Source organism: Protomyctophum bolini (assembly GCF_963924005.1).
Source record: "Protomyctophum bolini genome assembly, chromosome: 19".
Classification (NCBI taxonomy): Eukaryota; Metazoa; Chordata; class Actinopteri; order Myctophiformes; family Myctophidae; genus Protomyctophum; species Protomyctophum bolini.
This window is the reverse complement of record NC_137880.1, coordinates 38,743,213-38,756,646: the sequence shown is the minus strand read 5'-3', so window position 1 is coordinate 38,756,646 and position 13,434 is coordinate 38,743,213. Positions and strand designations below refer to the sequence as shown.

Here is a 13,434-nt window from a genome sequence, read left to right as displayed (position 1 = left end):
TGTAACACTGTTTTTAATGATATTTCAGTATTTGATCTAATGACCATGTAGTGTTGGTTCCACCCACTGACCCGTGGGTGTCTATTTAAGTGGGTGGATCACTGACATCTTGACTTTGACCAGATGAAGAGCCTTGGCTCGAAACGTTGTCAATAAAAGTTATCTTTTTGGAGCATACGAGTGTGCGGGTTCCCTTCTCTTTTCAAACTGGGGGTCCTTGACATGAAAATGTTTTGAAGAAGGACTGACGTACCGTATATGTCGATTGAGAAAACTGTCAGGACTTAGAAGGCATTTGTGTAGAATCGTTGTCAGGTCTAAATGGGTTGACTGATCTACAGGGTGCCTCCCATGCGCTACAGCGTAGTCGTTTCACCTGCATGAGAGAGAGAGAGAGAGAGAGAGAGAGAGAGAGAGAGAGAGAGAGAGAGAGACAGAGAGAGAGAGAGAGAGAGAGAGAGACAGAGAGAGAGAGAGAGAGAGAGAGAGAGAGAGAGAGAGAGAGAGAGAGAGACAGAGAGAGAGAGAGACAGAGAGAGACAGAGAGAGAGAGAGAGAGAGAGAGCTGAGGTGTGCATTCTGCTGCATGGTAAGAACAGACTTTTACTTCTACACACTTTATTTAATTGTTTAACCCATTCTGACCTGAGATCAGATTCATACGAGGTTTCCACTGGACACACAATGGTCTGATGAACCCATTCTGACCTGAGATCAGATTCTAAAAATGTCAGTTGTTCGAATTTTCAAAAATAGCAGACCTACAAGCTCATAGCGCGCCACTCGGTGGCGCGCTATGAGCTTGTAGGTCTGCTATTTTTCAATAGCTAAAGCATAACATGATGCTAACACCAAAATGGGTTCCCGTTCAGAATGGGTTAATCTCATGGTCACGTTATCATCATCACAATGCTTTTAAAATTCATTAGATGTTTTTTTTTGGGTCTTTCTGAAATTACACGAAAGCGTTGGTTTTGTGTTTGTTGTTGGTTTCTGTACTTTTTGAAGCAAACACAACAAACACACAGTCTCTGGCAGCTGAATGCATCTCTCAACTTATTGGGAGACATTTACTCCACATCGATCGTTAATTACTCATAGAATTACACTCAGTCAAAACTGAGACTAGAATATGGACTATATCCTGAACCCTTAATTATCCCAAGACTAATTTTTTTTACTATTTTAGAAAAATAAAAAGTACCGTTTATACGTGTGGTGGTGGTGGGGGGGGGGGGGGGGGGGGGGGCTCAGAGTGCTTCCACTAAGGAAAGTAGTCTTTCTAATGACACAACCCGCCTTTGTTTTGGTGAGTAGCAAAAAACGTTCTTTTTATTTACGCTAAAGACAAGAGGCTGGTCTGCATTCATGCGAGCGGCATAAGTTGAGAGTAACATATAGCATTAGAGCTATGGACCAGGGCATTAGAGCTATGGAATCAGAGCTTTAGAGCTATGGACCAGAGCTTTAGAGCTATGGATCAGAGCTTTAGAGCTATGGACCAGAGCTTTAGAGCTATGGACCAGAGCATTAGAGCTATGGACCAGAGCATTAGAGCTATGGAATCGGAGCTTTAGAGCTATGGACCAGAGCTTTAGAGCTATGGATCAGAGCTTTAGAGCTATGGACCAGAGCTTTAGAGCTATGGACCAGAGCATTAGAGCTATGGACCAGAGCATTAGAGCTATGGACCAGAGCATTAGAGCTATGGACCAGAGCATTAGAGCTATGGAACAGAGCATTAGAGCTATGGACCAGAGCATTAGAGCTATGGACCATAGCATTAGAGCTATGGACCAGAGCATTAGAGCTATGGACCAGAGCATTAGAGCTATGGACCAGAGCATTAGAGCTATGGACCAGAGCATTAGAGCTATGGACCAGAGCTAGTGAGAGTATAAAAGCCTACTGTTCGTGTTGTTGTTGTTGTTATTGGAGCTCAGTGACATATCTCATGAAGGGAAGTGATTTGTTTGTTGACAGACGGCCTGTCAACCTGTCATTGTGTGACAAGCAGAAGTCCACCGAGGGAACAGTAACTTGAGGAGGAAGAACTTTCATAGTTTTTTTACAATTACTTATTAATTACAGATTCTCTTGTTCTTATACTGTACTTAACCCATTTTTGGGGCGGGATTCCCCTTTTGGTGTTAGCACTATGTTATGCTTTGGCTATTGAGAAATAGCAGATCTACAAGCTCGTAGCGCGGCACTCTGTGCCACGCTACGAGAAAAGTGACATGAAAGTGTTTGAGAACGACTGACGCAAGAAAACAATCAGGATTTAGAAGACATTTGCATAATCGTTCCCAGGTCAGAATGGGTTAATTAACTAGCAGTGTCCTCCGAGAGGGGGGGGTCTATACGCCCCCGACCTTTTGTCCCTCCACACCAGTGGAGTATAGAGTGGCTGGATGGTAACCGCAAGGTTGCCAGTTCGAACCCTGTGGACAAAACCCCCAGAGTTAGTGTCAAAGTGTCCTTGAGCAAGACACTGAACCCCTAATTGCTCCCGATGTGCTGGTCGGTGCCTTGCATGGTTTCCTCCGCCATCGGTGTGTGAATGGGTGAATGTAATGCACAATCTCTGTAAAGCGCCTTGGATAAAGGCGCTATATATAAATGCACCATTTACCATCTAAGTCTACATAAAGTGCTATATCTAAGGGGCTAGGCTATAGGGCACATGCTACGGGCCGTGATGGAGTCTGAAGAGGTGGGTTTTCAGACGACTTATCTGGGTGAACGTGCAATACATGCACACAACAACAAAAAAGGAACCATTCAGCAGAATAATGTTACCTCACACGCTGTGTCAACCACAGCCTGTTCCTATAACGCGCATAATGTGTTTGAACCACAGACAGCCATAACACCACGACGTTCCTAACATCACCAACTAGGTCAGTCCGTTTAGCTGAGGTTAGGTGACCTCATTCAGAGCAGACTTCCTCCAGAACACCACGCCTGCCTGCCTCCTCCTCCTCCTCCTCCTCCACCTCCTCCACCTCCTCCTCCTCCTCCTCCTCCTCCTCCTCCTCCTCCTCCTCCTCCTCCTCCTCCTCCACCTCCACCTCCTCCTCCTCCTCCTCCTCCTCCTCCTCCACCTCCTCAGTGTTGTTTTTGGCAGAACATTTTGATTTTTAGTTCTAGTCATAATTACAAGTCTCTTGAATAGTCTTCATTTAGTTTTAGTCACATTTCAGTCACCTGGAATGGTTTTAGTGTTAAGTCTAACTTTAGTTGACTAAATATCGTAAGATTTTAAATCGACTAAATCTACAGTTGAATTAGTCGGACTAAAATGGGCCTTGATGGCATCTTGCTGAAAATAGCCGATCTACAAGCTCACAACGCGTTGCGTTGTGAGCTTGTTCTCTGCAGTATTTACAGTGTGTATGTATGTGTGCGTGTGTATCGTGCGTCGTGTGTATCGTGTGCGTGTTTGTCACAGATTGAGGAACTCCGTCGCTATAGCAACACGTACCTTTGTTAGTTCAGCACACCTGACAGGAAGAACCTGCAGCTACCGCAGGGGGTCTCAACCTGTGGCTCGGGACCGCCAGCGGGGTCCCCAGGGGGGGAGGAGGGGGGTCCCCAGATGATGACAGTGAAGAGATAATTGAAGGACTTTTCCGACCTTTTTAAATACCAAAGAAAAAAAGAAAGGACAAAGAAAAGACCATTACTAACATCAAAAGTAATGAAGAAACATTGGCCAAATTGTCAAATACTACCTTCACTGTATACCTTTTAGAAAATGTTTGACACTATAAAAACAACAACACGGAAACGATTGTGCAAAAAAAAAGAAAACTATTTCCATGATCTCAAATCAACGACAGGCGATTCTACTGTATGTAATAAAGGGCCTTTCTGTGTGGAGTTTGCATGTTCTCCCCGTGTCCCCTAGGGTAGGTACCCTCACATGTTCTCCCCGTGTCCCCTATAGGGTAGGTATACCCTCACATGTTCTCCCCGTGTCCCCTAGGGTAGATACCCTCACATGTTCTCCCCGTGTCCCCTAGGGTAGATACCCTCACATGTTCTCCCCGTGTCCCCTATAGGGTAGGTACCCTCACATGTTCTCCCCGTGTCCCCTAGGGTAGATACCCTCACATGTTCTCCCCGTGTCCCCTAGGGTAGATACCCTCACATGTTCTCCCCGTGTCCCCTATAGGGTAGGTACCCTCACATGTTCTCCCCGTGTCCCCTAGGGTAGGTACCTTCACATGTTCTCCCCGTGTCCCCTAGGGTAGGTACCCTCACATGTTCTCCCCGTGTCCCCTATAGGGTAGGTACCCTCACATGTTCTCCCCGTGTCCCCTATAGGGTAGGTACCCTCACATGTTCTCCCCGTGTCCCCTATAGGGTAGGTACCCTCACATGTTCTCCCCGTGTCCCCTATAGGGTAGGTACCCTCACATGTTCTCCCCGTGTCCCCTATAGGGTAGGTACCCTCACAAAAAACATGCAGTAATCTTGGTCTCTAAACTGCCTCCCCCTGGCCAGCCGGGGCGCCTGATGGAGGGGAAAGGAACTGGTCGGAATAACGTGTTCCTTCCACGCGCTACGTCCAACCAGGGAAACTCCCCCCTGTCAGGTGTAAAGGAGCAACTTGGACACTCAGGCATGAAGGAAGCATGAGTTCAAGTCCGTTGCTCTCCCCTTGTCCCCCATATATGGGGACTAGGTTGGTCTCCCCTTGTCCCCCATATATGGGGACTAGGTTGGTCTCCCCATGTCCCCCATATATGGGGACTAGGTTGGTCTCCCCTTGTCCCCCATATATGGGGACTAGGTTGGTCTCCCCTTGTCCCCCATATATGGGGACTAGGTTGGTATCCCCTTGTACCCCATATATGGGGACTAGGTTGCTCTCCCCTTGTCCCCCTTATATGGGGACTAGGTTGCTCTCCCCATGTCCCCCATATATGGGGACTAGGTTGGTCTCCCCTTGTCCCCCATATATGGGGACTAGGTTGGTCTCCCCTTGTCCCCCATATATGGGGACTAGGTTGGTCTCCCCTTGTCCCCCATATATGGGGACTAGGTTGGTCTCCCCTTGTCCCCCATATATGGGGACTAGGTTGGTCTCCCCTTGTCCCCCATATATGGGGACTAGGTTGGTGGAGGGTGTGTAGAGCCCAGGATCACATTAGATGATTGACACAGGGGTGAAAAATGGGTTACAAAATTGTGGGATAAAAAAATATATAAAAAATAAAATAATGGGCGTTATTCTGTGACCTCACACACACACGCAGGCTCACATGGACTACTCCACGCAGCGAGACGGTGGCTCCGCCCACTACGCCTACGACTACGACACGGAGGAGCCGTGTGAGCTGAGCGCCAGCGAGGGCGTGGAGCGGGCGGTGGGACCCTACGTCCACTCCGTCATCGCTGTCCTGGGCCTGGTCGGCAACGCTCTGGTCATCGTCACCTACACCTTCTACAAGTACGCCACCATTAACCCATTCTGACCTGAGATCAGATTCATACCAGGTTTCCACTGGGACACACACTGGGTCTGATTATAACCCATTCTGACCTGAGATCAGATTCATACCAGGTTTCCACTGGACACACACTGGGTCTGATTATAACCCATTCTGACCTGAGATCAGATTATAAAAAATGTCAGTCGTTCTTCGATTTTTCAAAAATAGCAGACCTACAAGCTCGTAGCGCGCCACTCGGTGGCGCGCTATGAGCTTGTAGATCTGCCATTTTTCAAATAGCTAAAGCATAGCAAAATTCTAACACCAAAAGGGGTCCCCGCCCAAAATGGGTTAACATTGAAAACCCACCTTTTCAGACTCCATCATGGCCCATAGCACTTACCCCACCCCCTTAGATATAGCATTTCTGTAGACTTAGCATTAATTCAGACTTATAGCAGGTTATGTAGACAGCACTATAATTGCATTGTATGTAGTCATAGCACGTCATAGTACATATGTATAGCATAGTATAGTATATCAGGGCTCGAAATAGCGACCATTTTGGTCGCAAATGCGCCTGAATTTTAATCTGTGCGATCTCAAAATATAACTGGGCGCACCAGTGCTACTGCATATAATTACTGTAGTGCGACCAAAACGATCGCGACCGAAAGTGTCGCGGGCCGGTTCCCTCCCGCGAGATGATTTAAACTTGTAGAGCATAAAGATCTGCGCATGTAAAAAAAAAAGTAAGTTCCTAGTCCATTCCTGTCCAGAGTTATGATTGTTTAAAGAAATATCTCCTTGGCTTCTTCTACTTCCTCTAACCTCCCGTCAGTCCGTGGACTGATTGGGTGATCAACATCAGCTGGACCTGAGGTCCTCAGCTGTGAGAGACAACAAAAGGGCTCAATTGAATGGAATGTGTGGAGTCACACACACACATTTATGATGACGTTATGAAAATAACTTCTCATAAATATATACAGTAGGCCTATATATATATATATATATATATATATATATATATATATATTTTTTTTTACTTCAATCAAAAAGCAGGCCTACATAAAACAAAGGGTTTTGTAGCCATTTACAAATTCAGAAATTATAGCAGAGACAGTATTTAGAATTTAATTATATTTTCAACTGGTTTATTGCCACAAAAATAGCATCTCATACCAACTGGCTTGTAGGCCAGTGGTTCCCAAAGTGGGGTCCGGGGATCCCTAGGGGTCCTCGGTTAAACGATAGTTAGGAACCAAATGGACCCTTATGGGTCTGAAACTCTGAGAGTGTACTACATACTATGGGTAAACCAATTTCACTGTACATTTGTACACTCAGTTAAATTAACTTAGATTTTATGGGTCCCAGAGATAGAAATGGGGAACGGTAGCCTAATTCAGGTCAAACTGGGGGTCCTTGAAATGTAAATAACTGAAAATCACTGCTAGAGCCGTAAAAATCTTCTCATATGGGGGTCCCTGGCATATATTTTCAAATGGGGGTCCGTGGGCTAATGAGTGTCAATTTGAGGGTGCTTGACATGAAAAATGTTGGGAACCACTGCTGTAGGCTACAAGTGTAATAATAATGAATGTAAAAAATCGATTACATATTGGTGCTCGTAAAATTTTGGTGGGTGCTCCTAATTTTTTTCTGGTGCTCCTTCATTCTGAATTTGGGAGCACCAGTGCTACCAAGTAAAAAAGTTAATTTCGAGCCCTGTATATGTATGTATAGTTTCATTATATAGATATTCCACTGTTACGTTCTTAGCTTACGCATGTTTCATGATAAATGCTTTTCATGTGATGTATTCCCATGCTTTTTTGTTCTTGCTTAATGTAAATCGCTCTGGATTAAAGGAGAATTCCATACTAAAAGGCTTTCTTACCTTTCTTTGTAGTTGTTACGTCCCCACCAAAGAGGTCCAGGTGTTATTTTGTGCAAAAGCTCCTTATTGGCTGTTTCCCCTACCATAAGCCCTAAATGAATTGCATTGAATGGGAATTGAATGGGGCTATGGGGTGTTGTGCTAATTCGCTTATTTCCATCGCTCAAAATTATAATTTCTTTGTATATATCCTCTCTTCATAATGTAAATAATATCCCAAGCGGCACACTTTACTACTTCTTTCGATGGAAATAAGCGAACTAGCATAACACCCCCATAGCCCCATTCAATTCCCATTGAATGCAATGCAATTCATTGAGGGCTTATGGTAGGGGAAATAGCCAATAAGGAGTTTTTGCACAAAAAAACACCTGGACCTCTTTGGTGGGGACGTAACAACTACAAAGAAAGGTAAGAAAGATAAGAAAGCATTCTAGCATGGAATTCTCCTTTAAGAACGTCTGATAAATGCCTAAATTGTACATTGTAAACACAATCAGCGCCGGGATTCTTTCAAAATAAGAGCTCTGGGGTGCCGGAAAGACATGGCCCGCTTTTACTCTGAAACGCACACCCCCCGGAAACAATCCGCTAAAAATAAAAACGGGAGAAATAGTTTTGCTTTACTTACTTGCTAGCTTACATTGCTATCGTTTTAACGTATACGACATACGATGCAAAGCGCCTCTCTCTCTCTCTCCAGGCGGTCCAAGTCCATGACAGACGTGTTCCTGCTCAACGTGGCGCTGGCGGACCTGCTGTTCGTGGCGGCGCTGCCGCTCATCATCTACAACGAGGCGCAGGATTGGCCGATGGGCCCGGCGGCCTGTAGGCTGCTGCGTGGCGTATACAGGTGATTGGTCGATGGGCCCCCGCGGCCTGTAGGCTGCTGTGTGGCGATTGGACGATGGGCGTATACAGGTTGTTCTGTGGAAGGGGACGTGCAGAGAAAGAGAGAATCTTGGAGAGGCAGGGTCTGAAATTCCATAACTACACGACACTTTTAGCAAAAAATACAATTAAATACTGTACTGTTCCTTCCTCAGTGTCAACCTGTACTGTACTGTACTGTTCCTTCCTCACAGCGTCAACCTGTACTGTACTGTACTGTTCTTTCCTCACAGCGTCAACCTGTACTGCGGCATGCTGCTGCTAGCTTGCATCAGCGCGGACCGCTACGTGGCCATCGTCCACGCGCGGCGCAGCTTCCGCCTGCGCAGCGTGTTCTACGGCCGCGTGGTGTGCGGCGCCGTGTGGCTGCTGGCGCTGGCGCTGTCCGTCCCCACCGTCTACTACCACGACGCCTACCGGCCGCCTCCATGGCACCTCGCCATGGAGGACGGTGGCGACTTTAACTTCACGTACGTGGGGCTCGAGGACTACGACCTGACGACGACGACGACGACCGCCGCCGGTTCAGCGGCGGGAACCGACGCACTGACGGACGAGGCCGACGAAGTCGGGTAAGTCGTAGATAGCCTGGGAAGCGTTCCTTTTTGGTAGCGGTGTTTAGTTTAGTTTAGTTTAGTCTCACAATAAAAACAGCACAAAAAAGGTGTGCAGGTGAGAAAAGAAACCCACGGAAGGCTTATATGTGGTTCTCACCAAAGTTAATATACAAATAGTAAGACAAAGTAATCAAACATAGGTATGGAAAATCAATAGTGTTGATTTTCGTCGACTAAAACTAAGACGAAAAGTGTTCGTTTGTCGACTACCTTTTTTCACTGACGAAAACTAAATGGACACTAAATGAAAACTAAGCTACGATGACTAAAACTAAGACTAAATATACTGACAATTTTGTAAATGAGACTAAAATGTTAGGAAGGGACTATAGTGGACAAGAGATCCAGTATAAGTCATTTTACACTTGGTTGCTTGCTGAAAATAGCAGATCTACAAGATCACAACGCGTCGTGCGCTGCGGCGCATTGTGAGCTTGTAGATCTGCTATTTTCAGCAAGTGTAAAATAATAAGTCATTACGATGCCATCAAGGCCGCGCCAAAACACATTTTAGTCGACTAAATCAACTCGGTTCTCCCACGTTGAAAGTCCAACACCTCGGACAACCACTAGACCAAAGGGATATCCACAGACACTTTTGAGGCCATCAGGCAGAGGCTCTGAGCCTCTCTGCTACACTATAGCGCCACCATCAGGCTGTGAGCCACTCTGCTACACTATAGTGCCCCCATCAGGCTGTGAGCCGCTCTGCTACACTATAGCGCCACCATCAGGCTGTGAGCCGCTCTGCTACACTATAGCGCCACCATCAGGCTGTGAGCCTCTCTGCTACACTATAGCGCCACCATCAGGCTGTGAGCCACTCTGCTACACTATAGCGCCACCATCAGGCTGTGAGCCACTCTGCTACACTATAGCACCACCATCAGGCTGTGAGCCACTCTGCTACACTATAGCGCCACCATCAGGCTGTGAGCCACTCTGCTACACTATAGCGCCACCATCAGGCTGTGAGCCACTCTGCTACACTATAGCGCCACCATCAGGCTGTGAGCCTCTCTGCTACACTATAGCGCCACCATCAGGCTGTGAGCCACTCTGCTACACTATAGCGCCACCATCAGGCTGTGAGCCACTCTGCTACACTATAGCGCCACCATCAGGCTGTGAGCCGCTCTGCTACACTATAGCGCCACCATCAGGCTGTGAGCCGCTCTGCTGCACTATAGCGCCACCATCAGGCTGTGAGCCACTCTGCTACACTATAGCGCCACCATCAGGCTGTGAGCCGCTCTGCTACACTATAGCGCCACCATCAGGCTGTGAGCCACTCTGCTACACTATAGCGCCACCATCAGGCTGTGAGCCTCTCTGCTACACTATAGCGCCACCATCAGGCTGTGAGCCTCTCTGCTACACTATAGCGCCACCATCAGGCTGTGAGCCACTCTGCTACACTATAGCGCCACCATCAGGCTGTGAGCCACTCTGCTACACTATAGCGCCACCATCAGGCAGAGGCTCTGAGCCGCTCTGCTACCCATACATAACCCTTCTGTGTGCGTACATACACCAGTAAGACGCGCAAACGCGGGAAGCGAACGCAGCTGAGACCCTGCAGATCATATCTGTCTGTCTGTCCCGCTGTTACTGTACATGTGGACCTGGCCCCTTGTGTGCCCATATATGGAGCTAAGTGATTTGTTTGTGATTGATGCAACACACTCCATATTTGGACGTATAGTGGGACAGACAGACACACACACACAGACAGACAGACATGATCTGCTAGGTCTCATAGTAAGTGCTCACTGCGTTTGCAATAAGCCTCTCTGTGTGCGTACATACATACAGTACATACCCTCTCTGCCCCACCAGGTTCGTGTGCGAGTTCCACTTCCAGGACAGGGTGACGGCGGGCCGCATGAAGGTGCTGGTGCCCGGCGCGCAGATGGCCGTGGGCTTCCTGCTCCCCCTGCTGGTGATGGCGGCGTGCTACAGCGGCGTGGCGCTCACGCTGCTGCGCAGCCGCACCGTGCAGCGGCACCGCGCGGTGCGCGTGGTCCTGGCCGTGGTCACCGTGTTCGTGCTGTGCCACCTGCCCTACAACGTGGCGCTGCTGGTGGACACCGCCACCATGTTCCACACGCGGGCCTGCGGCGTGGCCGACAACCTGCAGGTATACCGCACGGTCGGGAAACGTGGATCGATTGAAACGTGTTAGTTCAAGTTCAAGTTTATTGGTCATTTTTAAAATACACACACCTTATACAATGTATTTAGGGTTTTCTTTACTCCTGGGGGGAATTCTTATAGCATGTTATGTAGATAGACAGCACTATAATTGCATTGTATGTAGTCATAGCACGTCATAGTACATATTATGTATAGCATAGTAGTATAGATGTTTACTTTATATGTATTAGTTACTTTCTTGGCTTACGCATGTTTCATGATAAATGCTTTTTATGTGATGTATTCCCATGCTTTTTTGTTCTTGCTTAATGTAAACCGCTCTGGATTAAGAGCGTCTGCTAAATGCCTACATTGTAAATTGTAAGTCGACGGACATCTCTTTGTCATCGCATTAGGGCCGATTCATACTCCTATTTTACAGCTGTTTCGGCGCTGTAGTTCGTCAGAAATTTTCAGTAGCACCGAAGAGACGACTTTAGCACGGTACCCGCCCCCCCGAACCTCAAATGACGTCACATTGTAGGCTCTACAGCGCCGAACCGACTTTTATTGGGCTCTAAAATAGTAGTATGAATCGGCCCTTAGTCGACGAAATCAAAGCCTGGCCTCCTCTCTCTCTCTCTCTCTCTCTACGTGCAGGTGGCCAAGACGGTGACCAGGACGGTGGCGTACCTGCACTGCTGCCTGAACCCCGTGCTGTACGCCTTCGTGGGCGTCAAGTTCCGCAGCCACTTCCGCAAGATCGTGGAGGACCTGTGGTGGTGCCTCATGGGGAAGAGGCACCGGCGCCGGCGCTTCTCCTCCACCAGGGGGGGCCAAACCACCTCCGACTTCTACGTGTCGACGCGGCAATCCGCCGTCGACGGCTCCGGCAGCGACACCGGAACCTCCTTCACCATGTGACCATGGATCTACCCCCCCCCCCCCCCCCCACCCCACCCCAACGGGGTCTTCCACGGGCTATACTTCCGGCCAGGGAAACTCCCCCAGTGTTGTTTTCGTCGACTAAAACTACGTTTTAAAAAATGTTCGTCCACTTTACCTTTTTTCCACTGAAGAAAACTAAATGGAAACTAAATGAAAACTATGCTACGGTGACTAAAACTATAAGACTAAATATACTGACAATTTCGTAAACAAATAAAAAACTAGACTAAAATGTTAGGAAGGGACTAGTGGACAAGAGATCCAGTATAAGTCATTTTACACTTGGTTGCATGCTGAAAATAACAGATCTACAAGCGAGCTTGTAGATCGGCTATTTTCAGCAAGTGTAAAATAAGTCATTATGACGGCAACAAGGCCCGCCAAAATACATTTTAGTCGACTAAATCAACTGTAGATTTAGTTGACTAAAACTAGACTAACACTAATACATTCCATGTTCCAAGTGAAAACTATTCAAGAGACTATGACTAAAACTAAAATGGAAATTTGCAGCCAAAAACACTGAAACTCCCCCGTCAGATGAAAAGAAGCAGCTTGGACTCCTCATGCATAGAAGGAGGCATGAGGTCCAGTCCGCTGCCCTGCCCTACCCCAGAGGAAGGCAGAGGAAGTGTAGCGTTCCAGGATTAGATAATTGGGCACTGGGTGAAAAAACTGGGTTGCAAAATCATGGGATAAAAGTTATTTAAATACAAAAAGATAACCCCTGTTTTAGACGATTCCCAGGGACATTTTATGAGTCCCACTTCAACGACATTAGGAGTCATATTTTGCCTTATTTTTTATTTATTTTTTACAAATTGCAGCATTTAACTCCCATTTATTTTGACATGGTTATGATGTGGGTTATATTCATGTCGGAAACAGAAGAAGAAATGATTATTATAACTAGCTGGGGAAATAAACTAGAATAAAACTGTACAGTACTACAGTATAGTGCATCTCGTGGATGCAGAGATCATTGTTTAATTGCGTCCCTTAAAGATGGAGTGCCACCATTTTTGTATTTTCTTCCAGTATTTCATGTGTCTATGAGGTGACAGTACTTCATTAGACACCCTGGAGTCTACTGTATGTGTCTATGAGGTGACAGTACTTCATTAGACACCCTGGAGTCTACTGTATGTGTCTATGAGGTGACAGTACTTCATTAGACACCCTGGAGTCTACTGTATGTGTCTATGAGGTGACAGTACTTCATTAGACACCCTGGAGTCTACTGTATGTGTCTATGAGGTGACAGTACTTCAGTAGACACCCTGGAGTCTACTGTATGTGTCTATGAGGTGACAGTATACTTCATTAGACACCCTGGAGTCTACTGTATGTGTCTATGAGGTGACAGCACTTCATTAGACACCCTGGAGTCTACTGTATGTGTCTATGAGGTGACAGTACTTCATTAGACACCCTGGAGTCGTTTTTATGTGTATTAACTTTGTTTAGGTTTTCTTCCTGGAGACAGTCAACGGGC

The 13,434-nt window shown here is 46.9% G+C and overlaps 1 protein-coding gene across 1 annotated transcript; it reads left to right on the top strand.

Annotated features, from left to right (window-relative positions):
- Positions 1-575: 575 nt before the first annotated feature.
- On the top strand, positions 576-11,915 carry LOC308334713 (C-C chemokine receptor type 6-like; the record flags this gene model as incomplete). Its single annotated transcript, XM_080791517.1, has 6 exons — positions 576-589; positions 5,268-5,461; positions 8,051-8,200; positions 8,472-8,810; positions 10,695-10,995; positions 11,652-11,915. The coding sequence occupies exons 1-6, from the start codon at positions 587-589 to the stop codon at positions 11,913-11,915; spliced, it is 1,251 nt and encodes a 416-aa protein (XP_080647643.1). The 5' UTR covers positions 576-586.
- Positions 11,916-13,434: the final 1,519 nt, after the last annotated feature.